At 47.1% G+C, this 20,844-nt stretch overlaps 1 protein-coding gene across 4 annotated transcripts; it reads left to right on the top strand.

Annotated features, from left to right (window-relative positions):
- The first annotated feature begins 3,323 nt into the window (after positions 1-3,323).
- Positions 3,324-19,771, top strand: plekha1b (pleckstrin homology domain containing, family A (phosphoinositide binding specific) member 1b). 4 transcript variants are annotated; one of them, XR_010877506.1, is made up of 13 exons: positions 3,324-3,437; positions 7,957-8,129; positions 9,548-9,604; positions 9,746-9,791; positions 10,675-10,772; positions 11,725-11,847; positions 12,082-12,219; positions 12,886-12,954; positions 14,411-14,475; positions 14,574-14,637; positions 14,835-14,924; positions 16,830-17,110; positions 17,615-17,680. XR_010877506.1 is itself a non-coding variant. In XM_067245180.1 (13 exons), exons 2-13 carry the CDS (start codon positions 7,989-7,991, stop codon positions 17,865-17,867), a joined length of 1,215 nt encoding a protein of 404 aa, XP_067101281.1. In that variant the 5' UTR covers positions 3,324-3,437; positions 7,957-7,988; the 3' UTR covers positions 17,868-19,771. The 4 variants fall into 4 exon arrangements, 3 of the variants coding, with proteins under 3 accessions (XP_067101281.1, XP_067101282.1, XP_067101280.1); XM_067245180.1 differs by lacking the exon at positions 16,830-17,110 and adding an exon at positions 15,758-15,828 and having other exon boundaries at positions 17,615-19,771; XM_067245181.1 differs by lacking the exon at positions 16,830-17,110 and adding an exon at positions 15,758-15,815 and having other exon boundaries at positions 17,615-17,910.
- The last annotated feature ends 1,073 nt before the right edge of the window (positions 19,772-20,844 follow it).

Below are 20,844 nucleotides of genomic sequence, written 5' to 3'. Positions count from 1 at the left end.
GCACTATAGTTTCAAATGGGCAGAGTGCCTCTGAGGAAGCCTCAAATCCTGCATGCTATACTCAGGCAAACACAGTCTATCGTATACTGCACCTACAGTAGTCCATCTATTCAGGCTGTATTTAAACCAGCATTAACTCAGCATTCCTTTACAGTCAACTAACCAGCCCAGATGGTCACAGAGGACTTGCTCGGCTACACACGGTAGGCTACAGTTCCAGAGAAGGAACAGCTGATAGGGTGTGACCACAGAAGGACCTACACATGCTATAGTGCTCCCTGCTTTCCCTCCTCTCCTAGCCAGACCCCCTAAGGCCAGGCTTTATCTCCCTGACCCACTTCTGGGCTCTGCCAGCATACACAGCCTTCTCACCTCACACAAGTCAGTTGATATTTACAGTAGCCCACCTGTGTTACCTTCTGCTGTTCCAGCAGGACGAGTCTAGCTGGGCTGTCTTAACATCAGCATGGACCTACTGTACTAGGTTGTGTGTGTGTGTGTGTGTGAGTGAGAGAGAGAGTGTCTGTATCTTCATGTACGTGTCTCTGTGTGTATATGTGTGTGTGTGTGAGTGAGTGAGAGAGAGAGTGTCTGTATCTTCATGTACGTGTCTCTGTGTGTATATGTGTGTGTGTGTGTGTGTATATGTGTGGCTGTGTATGTGCGTGTGTGTGCATGCGTGTATAGATTATGAAGCTGCTGATGTGGTGAATCCAGCAGGGCTGTGCTCCCACAGAGAGTGGGTATGGGAGGGTTTTAGGTCACGCTGTCTGTGTGTGTTTCAGCATGCACCTCTCGTTCTGTTCAGGTCATTACACTCCCATCTCTCCACAAAGAGCCACAGTCTGAAACATGGAAACGCTCTCCAGCAAAGAGCTAGAAGCCCTCTGCACATTAAGGCTTGGTTAAGGCCTGGGAAGTCCCCCTGGAACAGGGAACTGTTATACCAGATGTTTTTTCCTTGTTTTGAGCTGTGTATGTGTGTACATGTTTGTGAGTTTCAGTGTGTGGGTGGGTGGATATCTGTGCCAGTATCTGTGTTTGTGATTAGCAGTGGCGATACAGATAAAATAAAAGATCATGACATGCTAACAGTTCGTCAGCCAGCCATTCATGAATACAGTGTATCTACACATCAGGAAATACCTGACGTTTAGCCGTAGATTCAAATATCACTACGGATGAGGAAGCTGAACATTCCATTAAACAATAAAAAATTTGGCCTCACTAGAGTAATTTGGCACAAGTTGTTCCCTTTTGAAACAGCCTGACATTAATAATGTTCATATCTGAAACAAAAATGCTATGTGTGTCAACCAAAAATTGCTTCTACGACCAAATTAGAAAGAGGGAGGAAAAACGTCTTTAATTCAAATGTTTGGGTACATTTACGTTTATTCACCAAGGATTGGCATTCAATTGGGTCTCTGCAACTACTTGTACCATTATCCTTTGCGGGGAATGGAGAAAAAAACTACAACTCTGCTCCACGTCCCCGCCCTCCACCTCAGCCCCTTGGTCTGGATAGGTAGGCTACAGTAGGAATATTACAGTTTTTCTCGATTGCTAACACACAAAAATGGTATGTGTAAGCCATCCCCACAAAACCATTTTGCCAAATCCCAGCAGAAAGACCATGTACCCCAGTCTTTAAACACAATTTACCCTTTTTGACACATTTCTCAGGTTCATTCACACTTCTTTGCAAAAGTCTAAACACACCTCTTACTTTAAGACACAATTATCACCATATGTCATTCAGAAAACACTGCCATTTGATAAGTAAACCCAAAACAGCGCTATTCAAACACCCTTAACAACCAATTATCCATGTGTAAGCACTAACAAGCAAATATACTCAACAAGCAATCAGGGGTTTGGAATGAATACAAAGGTAAGCTCATCTGTACTTTGAAATCATGGATGCAAATATCAGAAGAAAAGGAATAATTGTCCAAATGAGAGGAGGTGGACAAGGGAGAGGAAGAGGCAGAGGAAGAGGAAGAAGAACAACAATCTCAAATGAGATCCATGCCACACTATGACAGAAATCCCTATGACAGAACAACCTTCTCCAAGCCATGGAAGAAGTTTGTGGGGACATTGCTCTTGAGTCTTGTCATGGATGGCTCAGGCATTCAGGGGCATTTTCCCTGCTGTTTGGCTAGAGAAAACATTGCCTGTCATGTTGAGGAAAATCTCTGGCCTGACCCTGGTCAGAGATAGGATGCTGACCCACAATGAACAGTACTGTACTCAAGCTCTGTTACCCAGGTAGAAATTATTTGTTTATTTCCTTGTTTTCTTAGCCTTTGTTCCCCAAATTACAATTTACAGAAATACATTTGTGTTGTTGACTAACAGTACTACTATTTATATACTGTGACCACTACAGTAACAATAGCTCAAAATGCAATTGCTGTATAATGTAAATAGAAAATAAACAGCCTGTAAGAAGGACAATTGCAGTAATTGTGAGTTTTATAACATCATGTCAAACTCATGAGGTGGAACATATCTAAAATTCAGGGACACGTTATAGTCCATGGTTCTTGAAAAGCTTTTTATAATAGTGTTTTCAATTCCTCCCAGCAGTGTCTAAAAGGTATTCAGAAGGTTGAATTTATTTGAGGGCTTTGTGTGTATTTTGAATGCAAAGTTAGGTTTATACGACAGATAATATGGTTTTGACTACTGTGTTTGATTTTGGGTCAAAAGCCAAGGGTTTGGCCAAAACAGTGTAAGTATGAAGATGTGTGTTTAGAGTTTGGAGAAAATACAGTACACATTCAAGAAATGTGTCTTAGCAATTGAGAAAAACTGTAATGGTGATGGGCTGAACGATTAGCGTGAAAACAGTGCCAGCAAGCCCTAAATAGATATAAACCTTCAGAATAAACGTCCTACTTTAATTGACCTTTATATTGACATCTATCATAACTGTGTTTTTGACAGGTTCCCCTTCCAACCACTACCTACCACACTACCTGACAGAGAAGGGGACGTTAAGAATATATTTGATGATATTTTAATAGTGACAACTTATATTTGTAGGAGTAAAATGTATTTCAGTGATACAATGTGAAAATTCCTGCTTTCCCATAATTGTTTTACAATGACCTTTGAACCCAGTCCCAATTCACAAAGCGCTGACAGAATGGAGTTTGAGGCAGGGATGCAGGGTAAATGTATACATTTGCACATATTTTATTTTAGTGGTTGAAAAACTGGTGTGAATTATGTACGGTTGAAATGCAACTTCCTTTGTACAACGGCTGAAAGTACTTTCTCGATTAGGATTTTGGCTTTTATTTTGAAGATCTCAAAATCCTCATTGACGCTTGCTTCACTGTACAGGCTGAAAGTCCTTTCGCTTCGAGTGAGTACCAATACCATTGCAAAAGCTGCCACATATAATTCCTAAAGAACAGAACTATGTGAGTATATCTAATCATATCATTTATTTGCAATACGCAGTCGCTTGGATTGTTCTATTGCGCTATGTGTGGGTTGCTTTGAACGCAGTCTAAATGCGTATTCATTTCCACCACTTTTTACAGTGGCCACAACTGTGAGCGATAACGCTCGATGTAGGCTACAGTAGCAGGGCAATCGAAAAGTATAGACTGTTGTGCTATATCACCAGGCTATATGATGTATTTGCTTCAATTTTTTATCGACAGCATAACCACAGAGCGATACAGTTATTATAAAACTCTTACGGAATGTTAGAATGTCATGTTATTTAGGAAATAGCTGGATCGTTGTAAACTATTAAAATAGGCTATAGCCTACTGATATTTAAAATAGATCTGTCGTTTGAATTCAACGATGTCGATGTATTCAGGATGCCGTCGTTTAACAGACTACATGCTTTCTCATAATAACTTAATATTGGCAATGTGCCTTATCTTTTTTATGGTGCTTTAAATCACATTTGATAAGCTGATTTAGATAAAAACATCTTTCTTTCCAGGTGTGGTTCACATGTTTCCTTCATATTATATGAATTAGATACTGATGAAGGGGAGCGTAATGTTACAGCAAGGTAATAATCATGTCGTGTAGAAAGGTTTGATGACATACAGACCCAGAATGAAGCAGAGAGACAGGCTCATAGAAATTAATTTAAACATATAGCCTAGTAGGGGAGTTTACATTTAGTCATTTAGCAGACGCTCTTATCCAGAGCAACTTACAGTAAGTATAGGGACATTCCCCCCGAGGCAAGTAGGGTGAAGTGCCTTGCCCAAGGACACAACGTCATTTGGTTGGCATAGCCGGGAATCGAACTAGAAACCTTCTGATTACTAGCCCGATTCCCTCACCGCTCAGCCACCTGACTCCCTTCGTTGGCCTCACAATTCTGCAGCATGGACTATGTCCCCTGAGTATTAAGAAATCACTCTAGTGTTTAACAGAACTATACTGGACCGTAGAGAGTCTACTGTCAGATGTTCATCTCTGTTGATTCATGTTACAGTCATAGTTTTCACATAAGCAAAATGTGGCCTACCTCAAAAAGCCAGCCTTCTGTCTTTAGCAGTTTCTGCCGAGCTAAACAGGATAGCACTGAAATGCATGATTACCAATACATTTAAGAATAAAGTTGAGCGTTTGCCAAAGTTTTATTATTTTGTTTCCTGAGATGTCTACAACTGATTTGTTTCTTCAGACCGTGACATTAGTAGATAGTTGTATGTGTTTTAGACTGGGCGTGTGTGTGTAGCTTCTGTCTGTGTGCTGGGTGGAAAAAGTAAAGCATGTCTCAGCTGCAGTGTGACACAGATACACCCCCACACACACATGAACACTAACACACCTACAAAAGCACACTTACCAATACACACACACACATGCACTTAAGCATACTGTTTAAACAGTCATACTCTGATCTGCAGAACTGTGTGTATGTGTGTGTGTTTGCATCCTGTCCTAAACTAACATAGCCAGGGATCATTTAGCCGAACAAACCGTTGGTACATTGAGTGGAGGGAACAGGAAGAAGCAGACGTCAGTGGAAACAGACCTGTCCCTAAGGTACTGTCACCCTGGTTAACACAAGGCTCTGACCTTTTATTTAACCCAAACCCGGATCCTGAGAAAGATCAAAGACCAAAACAGACCAGTGTAGAGCTCTGTTTTAGTTAAGTACAAACCACAGTTTTACGGTCTGCTTTGTACTTGATGTTATCTTGATGTTAGTGTGTGTGTCACAGTGAGTATGTGTGTGTGTGTCAGAGTGTGTGTGTGTCAGTGTGTGTGCATTTGACTCAGGCCCTCTGCAAGACAAGAGTCAAAGGTCAGCATGTGTGTGTGTTTATGTGACTGTATGAGTATGTGTGTGTACATGTGTTGATTTTAAAGGGGAAGTGTCATCTCAGTCATGTATCTATCTTTCTTTTTCTTCTGGTCCTAAACATCCACCCCCCCCCCCCCCTGTGGATGGAGGGATGGATGAGGGAGCAACCATGAGGTTTAGAGGTTTTCTGGAGAGGGGTAGGGAATTGGAGAGACAGATAAGACAGTGTGAGAGAGAGAGAGAGAGAGAGAGAGAGAGAGAGAGCAGGGGCTAGAGAGGGACAGAGAGAACAGCAAAGGAGAGGGAAAGTGAGAAGAGAGAGGAAGAGAGGAGAGGATAGAATTAGGGATGAAGACAGAAGAGGAAGAGAAGCAGATGGCCTATAACAGAGGGGAGAACGGAGAGAGGGAAGGAGGGATATAGAGAGAGAGAGAGCTATTCTGGGGCCGTGCTCCTTCATGCCCCAGGAGAGACCCTGCACTGCTCAGCTGTGTCCAGTCAGGTGGCCTATCCTGTGTGTGTGCGCGCGTGTGTGTGTGTGTGTGTGCGTGCGTGTGTGTCTGTGTGTGCGTTAAGTGAGGAAAGAGACAGAGAAGGTGTGTTGTTTCTTTTGCATCTGTTTCTCTCTGCCTTATGCACTTGCAGTATGAACACATTGTGTGTGTGTGTGTGTGTGTGTGTGTGTGGTGTGAGTACTCCATGCCTGTGTAAGCATGCTGATAATAGCCAACATCGATGTCATGTTCCAGGAATGCCACGTCTTTCGAGATTTCTTCATCCTGGTTGTACAGGTAGAACCCTATTCACAGTCCGGAATCTTCCTGTTCATCCACTAGTCTTGTTTTAGACCTGTTCTGACTGAAGTCAGCTCCTCTGGGAGATGTTTCCTGCTTTGAGACAGTGACAGGGGTGTGTCCTTCTGGAGGGAGAGGAATGACTGTATGGCTGTAAGAGCTCCAGTCTGAATGTGTGTGTGTGCATGCATGTGTGTGTGTGTGATCCACAGGGCGCCAGGCCAGGCCAGTGTGTTCATCCCAGTCATTTCACTTACCCATCTCTGTCCCTGTTTGTCCTGATTTGTCAAGCCCCCAGGATCAAAGGTCACATGATTGCAGTGTCTTCTGCAGTGTGCCGGTCCTAAGCCTGTTGATGGATAGCCGGGTGGCATGGGAACCAAGCCTGGGTTAAGATCCCATATCCACGGGGCATGGCAGCTGTTCTCCAGCAGAGCTCTGCCATGTTTATAAACACACACCCTTCTCCCGCCTCGGCCGGCACACACTCTGATTTCCTCTTCAGCGACCAGTGAGCGGAAATACGGGACGCTGGTTTCTGCCAAGCAGCACTGACAGGCTTGGCCTGCTTCTGTGTGTGTGTGTGTGTGTGGGGGGGGGGGGATTGGGAGTGGGTGTGTGTGTATCTAAAGAATGTTGATTTTAGTGCATGACCTTGGGCGCATTTGCGCTTATGTTGCATGTCCGTGTGGATGTGTGTCTGTGGGTGTGTGTCTGTGGGTGTGTGTCTGTGGGTGTGTGTCGGTGGTTGTGTGTCTGTGGGTGTGTGTCTGTTGGTGTGTGTCTGTGGTTGTGTGTCTGTGGGTGTGTGTCTGTGGGTGTGTGTCTGTGGGCGTGTGTCTGTGTGTGTTTGTGCTCATGCGCCGTTTAGCCAGCCCACACGTCATCGATTCTTAGATTTCTACAGGCTTTGATAGTTGCTCAAGGGAGTCAGGTGGCTGAGCGGTTAGGGAATCGGGCTAGTAATCAGAAGGTTGCCGGTTCGATTCCCTGCCAAGCAAAATGACGTTGTGTTCTTGGGCAAGGCACTTCACCCGTCTTGCCTCGGGGGAATGTCCCTGTACTTACTGTAAGTCGCTCTGGATAAGAGCGTCTGCTAAATGACTAAATGTAAATGTGCTCAGATCAAGCTGTCTCTTACATCAACGTATGGGAGCGCCCCACCTACCCTCTTTGTCTCTCTCCCCCTGACCCATACACACATACACCTACGCACACCTTCATCCAGGAACAGAACAGAAGCCAGAACAGTTCACAGAGGAAATAGATGGGACAACGTTTAGGACCGTAGGGGGGAGGGGAGAAGGTCAGAGAATGTCGCCAAATTAACATTTAGATGACCTGTTTTCCCTGCACTTAGATAATGTATGGAGACTCTGTTTGGGGGAATAGAATAGGCAGGATTATTATAAAGTTGAGGCTTAGCCTGCAAACTCATCATCACTTGCCTGAAATGACATTTGTGTGTGTGTGTGGGCGTGTGTGTGTGTGGCTGTGTGCGTGTGTGTGTTGGTGTTTATCTGTTTCTCAGGTGATCTGTTTGATTTATGGACATGATAACATCTCCTAATCTGTTTATGACATGCACCCGTTTGCATGCATATCCTTGATGATAGTGGCTGCTGTGGCTCTGGTTGGCCCGTGGAACAGAGGGGAGGGAAGTGGGTGAGGCTGTCCCTGAAGGAGAGGGATGGTGTGATGTGTTAGCTAGTGATGAACACGCTTTAGTGACTCAGCCTCCTTGCACAGGGAAGCTGCTGAACTTCATGAAACAGATTTTCTCTCTACCTCGGTGTTCATCTCTATCTTGGTCTGTTTCTCATCGTGCTCTCTCGGTCTCTCTCGGTCTCTCTCTCTCAGTGGAATGAGCAGGGGGGCCCAGGGTCGGGGAGATGCCTTATGTGGATCGGCAGAACCGTTTCTGTGGCTTCCTGGACATAGAGGAAAATGAGAACAGCGGCAAGTTCCTCCGCCGCTACTTCATCCTGGACACCAGCGAGGGCAGCCTGGTCTGGTACATGGACAACCCACAGGTGAGCATGCTGGGAAGTGGAGACTAGATCACCATCTTTTTCACAAACAACTGAAGGAGCGCATACAGTATATTACCCACAGATGAAGCCGCAATGTATTGTGGTACAAGACGAATACATCGTCAACCTAACCTAACAGGTCAAGGAAGCTTTGTTCAAGCTTCCTTGAACAAAGCTGATGTCGTTTGGTCAATGAGCATAAAAAAGCAAGTGGTCCTCTCTGCCATGTAGAAGATTAATTAAGAATGTGTGTCTGTGTGTGTGTGCACTTATTCCTTTTTGCGTGTGTGTCTGTGTGTGTGTGTGTGTTCTTGAATGTGTGTTGATACTGAGCTAATCTTATAAAGTGTTGCATAGGATTGATCTGTGTGTGCTCCGAGCACTCAGGGCCACTCAGGAAGCGTGCACAGCACTGTATGTCTGCTGTGGTCTGATGTTATGTATTGTAGAGAGAGATAGACAGAGAAGGGAGGAACAGAGAGAAAGAGAGAGGCAGAGGGGGGCTGGGAGTGTGGTCAGGAGTCATGTTTCACAGGTCTGTACTGTCCCGAAATGGTCCATCTACTGTATAGATAATGTCTCTATCTGGTGGTGGATCTATCCATCTGCCCATCCTTCTATATATATATCTATCCATCCATCTATCCATAATTCTATATTAAATGTTTGCCTGCCTGCCTGTATGTCTGTCTGTCTATCTGTCTGTAATGAGACACATTCTAGAACAGTCTGTTGTGAGGTTATATTGAGCCCTGTAAGGACAACTTGTACTAAGACAGACTTGGTCTTGTTCTCCCAAAAATACATGTTTTATTGATGTTGCTCTGAGCTCTGCATTAGTCTGCCCTGTTCGTCTCTGTCTTCACCTCTCCTCTCTTCTCCTCGGCTCTCTCTCTTTTTCTTTTGCAGCCCTCCCCACCCCTCTCCTACCCACTCCTCCCCACTCCTCCCCTCCCCTCTCCTACCCACCCCTCTCCTACCCACTCCTCCGCTCCCCTCCCATCTCTTCTCCTCTCCACTTTGTCTGGGAGAGCTGCTTAAAGTTTGATGAAAGCTCTGATTCTTCTCCTCCCCTGACTGTCAGTAGTCCTCAGTGTGTGACCCAGCCCTGTTCTGCTGCACTGCTGTCTCTGACACACACTGAGCCTGTCCTGTCCTGTTCAGACAACTAACCTTCATGTTGAGTCCTGGGATGATTTAAATATAGTCGTTGCCCTCAAGCACAGTGGTACTTTTGGATTTTACGATTCTGTCTTACTGTAAACACAAACATGGTTTTCTGAATCCCTCTCGCTCGTGCGCTCTCTTAATTCTTTGTCTTGTTCTCTCTGCTTTCCGCATTTTATCCTCATACCTCTCTTTCTTTCTGTGTCTCTCTCTTTCTCTACCTCTGTCTTTCCCTCCCTCCATCTCTGTAGAACCTGGCTAAAGGATCAGAGAATGTCGGCTCCCTCAAACTCAGCTACATTTCCAAGGTCAGTCATCGTCCAGTCATATCCTGGCTCACATTTTTACCAGCAGCATAGTTAGACTGCCACTTACTGTCATTCTCTCATTCTCAAATACGCTTAATACAGATTCATGCTCTCTCTCTCTCTCTTCCTTTTCTGTCTCAGGTTAGCGACGCCACAAAGCTGCGTCCAAAGGCTGAGTTCTGCTTTGGTAAGTCTCAGTTATCTACTTTTGCTACATGAATATCTGTGTGTGTGTGTGTGTGTGTGTGTGCGTGTGTGTGGACAGGAGCAGGAGCTCTTCCTGTGTGACGTGGTGGTGTTACGTGAGTCCTTTGTCCCCCTGTGGCGCGGTCACAGCAGCTTCTCTATCTGAATGGGAGGAAGCTGTAGGATGACCCTCCACTGACCGCCACTCAACACACTCAACATACTCGCCCCCTGGCAGGATGCTCAGTCATCCCAATTGAGCCCCCCTCCCCCTCTCCCTCTCACACCGACAACCACCCCACACTGTAAAACCCTGTGTGGGTATATGTAGCCTGTTATTTGCATGATCCAGATCTAGATCTCGGTTTGGATTCCTCCTCACACATGTCACACACAGATGTACAGTAGACAGCAGGAACACAAGATGTCACGTGTGTGAAGTTAGATTGTATAATTCACATGTGCTAATGTGGGAGTCAGGTGGCTGAGCGGTTAAGGAATCGGGCTAGTAATCAGAAGGTTGCTGGTTCGATCCCCTGGCTCTGCCAAATGACGTTGTGTCCTTGGGCAAGGCACTTCACCCTACTTGCCTCGGGGGGGAATGTCCCTGTACTTACTGTAAGTCGCTCTGGATAAGAGCGTCTGCTAAATCACTAAAATGTAATGTAAATGTAATGTAGCTAACCTGAAAGAAACACTGCAACTTCCCCTGGAGCCCTAACCACAAACTCTCACTCGTTCTGGCTCTCTCCCCCTCTCTTTCCTCCTCTCTCTCCCCCTTTTCTCTCCCCCTCTCTCTCCCCCTTTCTCTCCCCCTCTCTCTCCCCCTTTCTCTCCCCCTCTCTCTCCCCCTCTCTCCTCCACTCTCCGGCCTTCCTCTCCAGTTATCAACGCGGGGATGAGGAAGTTCTACCTACAGGCAAATGACCAGCAGGACCTGTTGGAATGGGTCAACATTCTCAACAATGCCACCAAGATCACCGTAGGTCCTCCCCTCTGCCTTTATCAGCTCCTCAGCTAGTCTTAGTCCTCTTAGAGGGATATTTCACTCTTTACTGTATTAGTCCTAAACAGGATCTTATACTTACTGTGGTTGTATCCCCCCCTCCCCCTCTAAGTCTGCTGTGACACATTGTGTGTTGTGTGTTGCTAGGTAGCAGTGGTCGACTGTCACTCTACTGTCGTGTGTGTGTGTGTGTTTGTGTGTGTTTGAGTGTGTGTGTGTGTGTGTATGTGGAAGTTCCATTAACTTTATCCTGAGGTTACAGAGAGCTCTCACATAGTGAATGTAGTGACTGACGTTATTGATTAGTGTATGTGTTTGTGTGCTGCCTCAAGGCTAGTAATGCCTACCTTCCTGACACACACACACACACACATACTCCAACCAGCTTCCAGGCTTTGGTTCAAACACCAGTGCACACACATTAATAACAGTTTGTAACACACCATACAGTGTGTGTGTAAGTTTGTTTGATTAGCATTGTTTGTACCACTCCACAGAATCCCATTGAAAAATGATTCACTCACTTACCAAAGACACCCATAGAAACACTAATACACAGAAGCAAGCACACTGTCTACATTGTGCTGGTTCATTCTATGCTAGCAGTTCCTTTTCCAAGGAAACATTATTTTCAGAATCCTTGAAACCAAACAGAGGCAGCCTGTGAATCACCTCACTCATGTTTCCCTTTGTCCTGCTCTCATGAATGTGTGTGTGTACGTGCCTGTGTGTGTGTGTGTGTGTGTCTGTGTGTGCTTGTGTGTCACGCTCCCTGTTATAGCACATGCTGAGCACATGCCCATATTTCTTAACAGTACTGAGTTGAATGACTGCTCTGCTGTTCTAATCAAACCCATTTGTTGTTTATACTGTATGTTGGTACCATGTTGGATGATGTGCTACAGCCTGACGGTGTGTGGTGTTTCAGGTGCCCAAGTCGGGGGACCCCCAGTCCTACACAGAGGCCCACCAGGAGTCTCTGGGTGCCATGAAACAGGTCTCCTACAGGACAGACATCATAGGGGGCGTCCCCATAATCACTGCCACACAGGTCAGGATCCCCCTCACTTTTATATACAAACCAAGTTAACCTAGACACTCAACTTCTCTTGTGAAGTTAAGATGAGTCATGTGACTTCCTGTGTGGGCAAGACTCAGGATGTGAACGTCAGATCGATCCTGACCTCCAGTCTCCATAACAACCCTCCTGCTGTCGTTGTAGATGGCTGTTCCATCTGAGCCACCCCATCCCTGACTGTTTAATATCTGTGTGTGTGTGTTGCAGGAGCAGGGGGAGGGGCAAAATGGGGCTGAGAGGGGGGCTCTGAGGAAAGGCCATGGGCAGCTCCCCTACTTCCTGGGTCGGGGGTGCCAGGACCAGACAGTCATCAAGGCTGGATACTGTGTGAAACAGGGCGCTGTGGTGAGTCTCAGGGCCAGACAGGGATGGATGGATGGGTGGGTGAATGGTTACTGTGAGAGAGAGAGAGAGAGAGAGAGAGAGAGAGAGAGAGAGAGAGAGAGAGAGAGAGAGAGAGAGAGAGAGAGAGAGAGAGAGAGATAGAGACAGAGAGAGAGAGAGAGAGAGAGAGGGGGGGGGGGGGGGAGCATGAATCTGTATTAAGCGTATTTGAACCAAAAGAATGAGTAATGTGACTTGCAGTGACTTTCTCCTCAGCTCCATAAAGTGTTAGCCTCCTGGACAGAGGATGAGTGGGTATCAGACAGCACAGTCCCAGGAGTGTCCTCATATCCCCTCTTGTTTGTTCATCCTTGGCCTGTCCTGTCCTCTCTTAGACCATGATTAACCTCCCATGCACCCATTCTGACCCTATCAGGAATGATGTACACAGGCTAGCTGGCACTCAGCAGCTGGGTTAGCACCATGCCTGGGGAGTCCGGTGGGAGGGAGGCATTAGGACATTATATTTAGTCTATATCTTTAGGATTAGTGGAATGTTAGCTACAGAGCTTTCCAGGCAGCTGTCCAGGCAGAGATTAAATGCTTGAATATTTGAGGTGCGTTTGATTTCACTTTTGGGAGGCAAAATCTAGCTAAAATACCTGTGTGTTTGATGGACTTTCTCAGATGAAGAACTGGAAAAGGAGATACTTTCTGCTGGACGAGAACGCAGTCAGCTACTTCAAGACTGACCAGGTGAATGTGAAAGCTGGGACACCTGAAGTCACTCCCACATACACAAACAATGTTGTGTGCCATTGATCAACCCTCCCTGAACCCACCTCCACACACACACACACACACACACACACACACAAAGGGCAGTGCTCAACCACACCCTGGATGTTGCTGCTGGGTGAATGACTGTGAGGTGCTGAAGAAAGGGATTAAGGAAAGAGAAATAAAGAGGGAAAAATAAGAGAAAGACAAAGAAGGAGAGAGCTGCAGAATGAGAGAGATTAGTGTGGATCTGTGCATTATTCAAGGCCATCTAAGGTTCTGGTAAGGCCTCTAATATATGGCCAACCCTTGTCCCTGATGGAGGCTAGCTCAACACAGTAACACAGCCTCTAGCAGGGTTAGCTAGCTGCAACACTCCACTCTCCACTGGGCCAGCGCTAGCACAGACAAAAGAGACTAATTAGATCCCCCTTTCCCATTCTGTCTTCCTTTCTTTTTCTGTCTCTCTCTCTCTCTCCCTGCCTATCTCTCTCTGAAATGATGCCGGGTTTATTCATGCCCCAAGGGCTTGTTAAGTCATGTGCGTGTGTGTACGTGGGTGTGTGTTTGTGTCTTTTGTGCTTAGTTGTGTATGTGTTGTGTGCTTGCGTGCGTTTGTAAGTGTGTCTGGGGATGGGATTGCCTTTAGGGATTGTGGTCTCAGCATGTTGTGGAATGTGTCCTGAATTCCATTTCTGGTATTTCACGTGTGGACAGCCTGGCATGTCCCAGCTTGTGTGTGTGTGTGTGTGTGTGTGTGTGTGTGTGTGTGTGTGTGTGTGTGTGTGTGTGTGTGTGTGTGTGTGTGTGTGTGTGTGTGTGTGTGTGTGTGTGTGTGTGTGTGTGTGTGTGTGTGTGTGGGCTGTTGAGACCACCTCCTGTGTAATACTAAACTCCCACATACACAACTCCTTTGTGGATGGTGGAGGAGGAACATTTCGTCCAAACATGGTCCAATATCTCCCTCACTACCAAAACCCTGCTCTGAACACTGTGTCTATGATATAAATACACAGTGAATCAACCTCTTTTCTATCTGCAATCCATTTGGATGCTGTGTGCGTCTGTGTGCGTATTTGTGTGTTTGTTTGGGGTGTGTGAGACTGTGCACGCTTGCGTGCTTATCACAGGGTAAGCAGGGCTCTTATTACCATCCTAATAATATAGCTGTCAATGAGGGCCTGTTGTCAATAATCCCAGGCTTCACATAGTCTGGTGCAGATGGGGCCTGGTTCTGTCAGCTGGCTCGCTGTGGCGTGTTTCTCCCCCTCTGAAGCCCTGTTCTCCAGGCCTCTGGGAGGGGCAGAGGGATGTCTCCAGTGAACTTCAGACCAGCTTGGCTGAGGCCTGTTTGTGGTGTGTAACATGCTACCCTCTCTCTCTCTCTCTCTCTGTTTGCCTCTCTTTCTCTCTCTCTGTTTTTCCTTGTCAGGAGAGGGACCCTCTCAAAGTGATTCAGTTGAAAGAGGTTCACAAAGTCCAGGAGTGCAAACAAAGGTTAGTCTTCTTTATTTTAAATCAACTTGACTCTTTAAATTAACCTTCTTGTGACAATGCCATGTGGTTGTGGTAGTTAATGTATTGTTTTCCTACAGTGACTTAATGATGAGGGACAATCTGTTTGAGATAGTCACCAGCTCCAGAACTTTTTACATTCAGGTGAGGTCCTCGTCCTGGACTTTGTTATTGAGCAATGTGAATATGAACTCCTAATAATCTATCACTACAACAGTCTACAGCAGAACCTGACCAGTGCTTGATGTTCAGGAATGTACCTAATACTGTATGTTTCTCTCTCTCTCTCTCTCTCTCTCTCTCTCTCTCTCCCTCTCTCTTCTCACCCTCCTTCCCTCCAGTCGGACAGTCCAGAGGAGATGCACAGCTGGATCAAGGCCATCAGCGGTGCCATTGTGGCCCAGAGAGGGCCAGGTCGCTCCGCAGCCTCGGTACGTACCCACGCGGTACCAGGAAAACCCACGCTTGATTTATCTTACCTCCCGTGAAATACGTACTGCACAGCGGGCACAGTTCCATCTGTTCAGTGGGGCTTGTGGAGATGTCAAGTTCACCCCTGGTGTCACGTGGAACTGTGAGGTCAGTGTGTACGAGGGAAGTTCGTTAGCGTTAGTGTACGACGCTCCAGTCAGTTCCACCAGAGGGAAGCCTGTTGTTTCGGTTTGGAAACACACTGATGTTAGTTTGGAGACAAACATTTTGTCAAGTCTGTGTCCCGATGTTCTAAACCCCAGCATCCTGTCTGGAGGGTGGAATGTGGATCCTAGCTAGATGCTGCATGTTAGCGTTCCATGCAGAGTGGGAGTCTGTGTTCCTGTGTGATGTCTCCCACAAATGCACCCCAAACCTTGTTTTTCTTTCCAGCGTGTCTTTTCACATACTGTTGTGGCGTGCATTGCTGTGAATAAAGGTAGACCAGGTGCAGTTGGTTGGAGCTTTGAGCCAGACTCCAGTCCTGGTGTATGACCCATCCCCCCAGTAGAAAACTCAGAACACACACCCACCAACCACACTCCTCATCTCCCAGCCTTGCTCCTCGACTCCCCCTGCCTCCCTTCTCCTTTATTAGTCCCTCTCTCTTTCTCTATGTCTCTCTAACTTTCTCTCTCTCTCTCTCTCTCTCTCTCTCTCTCTCTCTCTCTCTCTCTCTCTCTCTCTCTCTCTCTCTCTCTCTCTCTCTCTCTCTCTCTCTCTCTCTCTCTCTCTCTCTCTCTCTCTCTCTCTCTCTCTCTCTCTCTAATGAAGCTACACTGTGTTGTTGCAGATGCGTCAGGCCAGACGGCTGTCCAACCCTTGTATACAGAGGTATACATTCCACAATGGTGAATGCAGCACGTATGTGACCCCTGACCTCTGCCCCCTAACCCCTGATGCCACAGCAGTAGGCCAGCTGCTCTCTGGCTGGTCCGCCTCTCCCTCCTCCCCTGCCTAGTTGTAGCGGAATGGAGCTTTCTCCCATCGCCTCCCTCTCTCGAGACCACCGTTCCCACCACCTCACCCCCTCACCTCCACCCCACGTCTGAGCATTCATCACTGGCTAGTGTCCTCAGCACACACCCTCTCATTAACCAGTGTAGACATCCACATCTTTATCATCTGGCATTAATTGATGCCGACTAACTCAGCCTACCTCATCTTGTCTCATCGGTAATCCATTCATCTTGACTTGGCGTCCGGGATTCTCCAGGAGACGTTTGTCCTCCATCTTCCTGCTTCGTGTTCTCATGGGGTCCTTTAAGACGTCTGAGGCGTTGGTCTCAGGCCCCATTCTGTCTCTGGAGGTCTCCATCGGCGAGGCTCACATCGTTGAGAGCGATTTTCCTTCATAATGCCAAAGAACACCTTCCTGGATCATCTGTTTCACGTCATCGTCATCCTTACACACCCACTCCATAACACCTAGGACCGAACAGCCCGCTGACCAGCCTGGCTGCCCTACCGTCACCAGGCTGACCAGCCTGGCTGCCCTCCATTCACCAGGAACTATCATGCTGGGATGGCATCCCTACGTCAGCATCCTCCTCTTCCTCTCTCTGTGTCTCTTTCTTCGCATAGTAAAAAAAAAAACGTCTCTCTTCTTCTTAGATTTTGTTATTTCCATCTTCTTCTTTGATTTCTGATCAGATTTCTGTCTTCTTCTCAGATTTTGTTCTTTTTCTCGTCTTCCAACTCCACAATGTCGAACATCGGTGGATCTGTTTAGTCTCTGCAGTGGGAGGACCTTTTCTGACCCTTCGTGCTCTGTCCCATCCATCCACTTAATACTCCTACTGTAACTGACTGTTTTACTGTCTGTCTGTCTGTCTCTCTGTCTGTCCTTTCCATGTATTTTCCAGAGAGTGAGGTGTGACAGTGACATACTAACATTCCAAAAATGACCTCGGCCCCGCCCACCGTTGCCGTCGTCCAATCACGTGGCCCCGCCACCTCTCTGCTTCCTTGTCTGCCTCCTGCCCCATGCCAGCATCCTCACCACCTCTTCCTGTTGCCATTGCTGCCCTCCGACCCTAGCCCCCAGGCTACGAACCAGCAACCCTGCTACCGCCTCCCTAGCTGCTAAACCACTGCTGCTGCCTCTAGTACCACCTGTACTGTACCGGCCCTAGTCCTACCATAGGTACTACTGTATTACTGCTCCTGCTGCCCACTCCCCATGCCTCTGCCTGACCCTGTTATAACAGCACTCAGCTTACGACCTCTGCGACCATGTGCCCAGTTACATCTGAATGACTATTTTCCCCCCACTCTCTCCACCTCCCCCTGTTCTCTACCTCTCTACCCTCACTACTCCACCCTATTTCCCCCTCGCTCTCTCCTTCAACGTGTTCTCCCTCGCTCTCTCCCTCACCGTGTTCTCCCTCGCTCTCTCCCTCACCGTGTTCTCCCTCGCTCTCTCCCTCACCGAGTTCTCCCTCGCTCTCTCCCTCACCATGTTCTCCCTCGCTCTCTCGTCCAACTCTCCCTTTCCTATGCTCCTTTCCCTTCCCGCCCCCTTACCCTGCTTCCACCTGACCCCATCCTCCCCCTACTCTCCCACCCTCTCCCTTTTTCCTGTCCTCTCCCCAATTTCTCCCCCTCTAACCTTCTCCCCTGTCCTCCCCCACTCCCTCCCCCTCTACAGGAGCACAGGGACCACACCTCCTCCTCCACTTACTACAGCAGCAGCGACCAGACCCCCCATGTCCCACGGCCCCCAGCCGTCTCTCCAGTGCCCCTCCCCCACCCCCCAGCATGCTCGTCCAGCCCCGCCCCCGCGGGCGCTCAGCCTGACCCTGGACAGCCAGGACTTCCTGGGCCTGTTGCCGTGGCGAGGGCACCAGGGCGCGTCGCCCAGATCCCGCCTGTCGCTCCAGGAGACGCGCATCTCCAAGTGACGGGCCAGGACCACGAGGCGTCGCTGTGGAAACGGCGCAGCGAGGTTGGGCTGGTGAACAGAAAGTGCGACGTCCTGGAAGACTCCGTCCCTCTGGAGGAGACGGACCTGCATGTCAGCCTGGTGTGACAGGGTTCTCTCTCTACACCCCCCTCCCTCTCCCTCTCCCCCTCCCCACCCACCACCACCGTCACACCAACCCCAATCCTGCCCTGCTTCATATGACTCCACTTCCCCCTCCCTCCCCCAGTGCCCATCCTGTTGAATGGTCATTGGTGTCTTTTGCTGGCACCAACGGGACAGGGACAGTCAACTCCAGGAGGCAATCGGACAGAGCTCATCCAATCCGAGCTCGTCTTGTGCAGCCTGATTGACCAATCAGAGCACATGTTGCCTGGCCAGGGAGACAGGAAGTGGCTCCATGTGATCTATGATTGTCAACTTAGCTCTGCTCTCCTCAGCCAGTGATAGGATGCTGTTTCAAGCTTCTTTCGTGCTAGCTTTTTTTATTGACATGATTTCCAATGTCTGTTTCTTTTTGTCTGTATTTTCTGGGGGGGGGATGCTGGGAAGGTTCTGGACTAGTGCTCAGTCTTCTGTAACATACTGGACCTTTCATTCATGCCCCCCTCTCTCCTTGTACTTCATACCTAGAGTAGCACATTCACCTCTCTCTCTCTAAGGAGATCTGTGGATATGAGAATACCATCTCATATCTTAAGGAACTCCTTCATGGAGTGTCGACAAGACTATTTGCCTCGGTTCTGGGTCAGGCTTGTAAGAAAAGGGTGGTGGGTGTCATTTAATGTACAGGGAGACTATAGGTTGCTTTTGTACTGATGTGAATTGAAAGAAGAGTTTATATATTTTGACTTGGAGACTGCCCTCACTACTACTTACTCACAACGATGTGTTTTAGATGTCTTGTGCTTTTTATAGGTGTGTACTTTTAAAGTTGAGAATTTTCATTTTAATCCAAAGCATGGAAATAAAGTAGATGTTCATACAGAGACATGAAGCCAAATCCAGAAGAACACCATCCCTCTTGTTTTTGTTATGGAATGCACAGTAGATGTGTTATATTTCTAATGAAATGCATACATAACACATTTATTGTAGTTCTATTCACATACATACTGTACATACTGTACAAACACATACTGTGTTTGCCAAATGAAGTCCTGCACTGTATCGTCCTGTGCCTGTCTGCCAATGTTTGCATGTGTGTGTGGGGGTTTACCCACAGGGGTACAGGGGAAATGTAGTAAAGAACATAACCAAAGGCCTGATGGGTAAGGCCTTTACCTGGCACTTCGAGGACACACTAGGATATATTTAATGATGCTCAGTCTGTGGTTATCTACTCTTTTATACGGCCCTCTCCCCTGACTCTTATCTTCTTCATACCATTTATACTTGTTGGTGTGTGACTGTTGGGAAGTGTAAGACCTTGTAATGACCCAAAGATGGTTAGATCTAGATTCAAATATATATACATTTATGGAGGCTTTGTTACATTTTAAAATAGTAATGATAGATTAGGCAATATAGTATTTCCTGGGTTAGATACAGTTGGGATGGACGTTTGGGGCCAGAGTTGGCTCCAAGGATCTTGCTTAGCAGCTTCTGAGGTGGACTGTGCCTGCCTCCATTTCCAAGATGGTGGAGGAGTTAGTTTCTTTGATCTAGGCTGTACTTGCTGTGGTCCTGTGACCTGTTATCCTGTGACTGTGTTGCACAACTGTACTGTTGAGCTGGTGAAGTGCCTGCATTATTTCTATTGAGAAAAACAAAATAAAACAAAACTAGCTATTTTGACCCTTTGAAATTATGTACCTGATGTTGTTAGATCATGTGCATTATTTATTAAGGAAAGTTTGAAAATAAATCAATCAATGTAAGTGTCATTGCGTTTTGACTCATTATTTTTATAAATAGACTACAAAGTGTATATTTAGGGCATGATACCCATTCTGGATGTCCCCAAAAATGTAGGTTAGAATGATGCCACCTGGTGATAGTAAGAAGTACTACAGCCACATACCACTGGACCACACCTCTTAAAAATATTTTAGGGGCAAAAGAGCTTTCTGTGATTGACAGAAGTTTTCATATTGTATCTACCATATAACAAGGGTTGCAAGCTAATCTAGTCTGGCTCTGGTAGGTGTATAGAATAAATGATGCAGCAACAGCACACTACTGCCCTCTATTGATACTAAAGGTCCTAGCCCTGTTTTCGGGTGAGAGAGAGAGAACTGAAAACAGACACCCTCTCCTCTTCCTCTCTCTGATGGATGTTCAAATAAACAGCAAGGACCGATCTGTCTCCAGATGTCATGCTGTCTGGATGGAGCTGACTGAATCACTCCTGCCTTAAAGCGGCCCTGGCAGTCACACGCTGTTCAACATGCAGCGCCAGAGGCCGTGAGCTAGCTGATGGCGGAGCAGGGAGGTGTGTACTTTCAGCTCTTTCAAACCCTGAGTAGGAGTCATGGCGGGGAGTGATGATGTCAGCCATACTGTAAGTCCATCTCAGTGGGTGTGTGCGAGGGAGAGAGACCAGCACAACCAGCTGGGAGAGAGTTCTGTCACCACAACAACGAGGATAAACAGAACCACGATGGCCGCCCCCCGTCTACCCAGCCCTGACACGCCACGCACACATCCACACCCCTCTCCCCCGAGTGTAAGTCTATGGTTTGGTCCATCCATCTCTAGGTCATTATTTTTGTGGGGTGCTGGGCAAGTCGATGTCTGTCCCAGGGGATCCTGGTTGCTGAACATCCGTCATAATGACAGAGAATGGCTGGAGCTCACATCTGCATGAGTATGCAGAGACTCACTCAATTTATCATCACACCCGATTTTCTTTGCAACCATACAGATATGTATCTCTGTGTGGGTGGTGCTGTGTGATGGGTTTGCTGTGTGTCTGTGATGTGCATGCATCCATGTGAATGTGCTTTTAAGTGAGA

Source organism: Osmerus mordax, chromosome 10 (assembly GCF_038355195.1).
Source record: "Osmerus mordax isolate fOsmMor3 chromosome 10, fOsmMor3.pri, whole genome shotgun sequence".
Classification (NCBI taxonomy): domain Eukaryota; kingdom Metazoa; phylum Chordata; class Actinopteri; order Osmeriformes; family Osmeridae; genus Osmerus; species Osmerus mordax.
This window is presented reverse-complemented; position numbering and strand designations above follow the sequence as displayed.

Excerpts from the sequence above, each read along its gene's own strand:
- plekha1b (XM_067245179.1), top strand. The coding sequence starts at position 7,989 with ATGCCTTATGTGGATCGGCAGAACCGTTTCTGTGGCTTCCTGGACATA. Across the intron at positions 9,605-9,745 it reads AACTCAGCTACATTTCCAAG|GTTAGCGACGCCACAAAGCT; the intron begins GTCAGTCATCGT and ends TTTCTGTCTCAG. Across the intron at positions 14,476-14,573 it reads GTCCAGGAGTGCAAACAAAG|TGACTTAATGATGAGGGACA; the intron begins GTTAGTCTTCTT and ends GTTTTCCTACAG.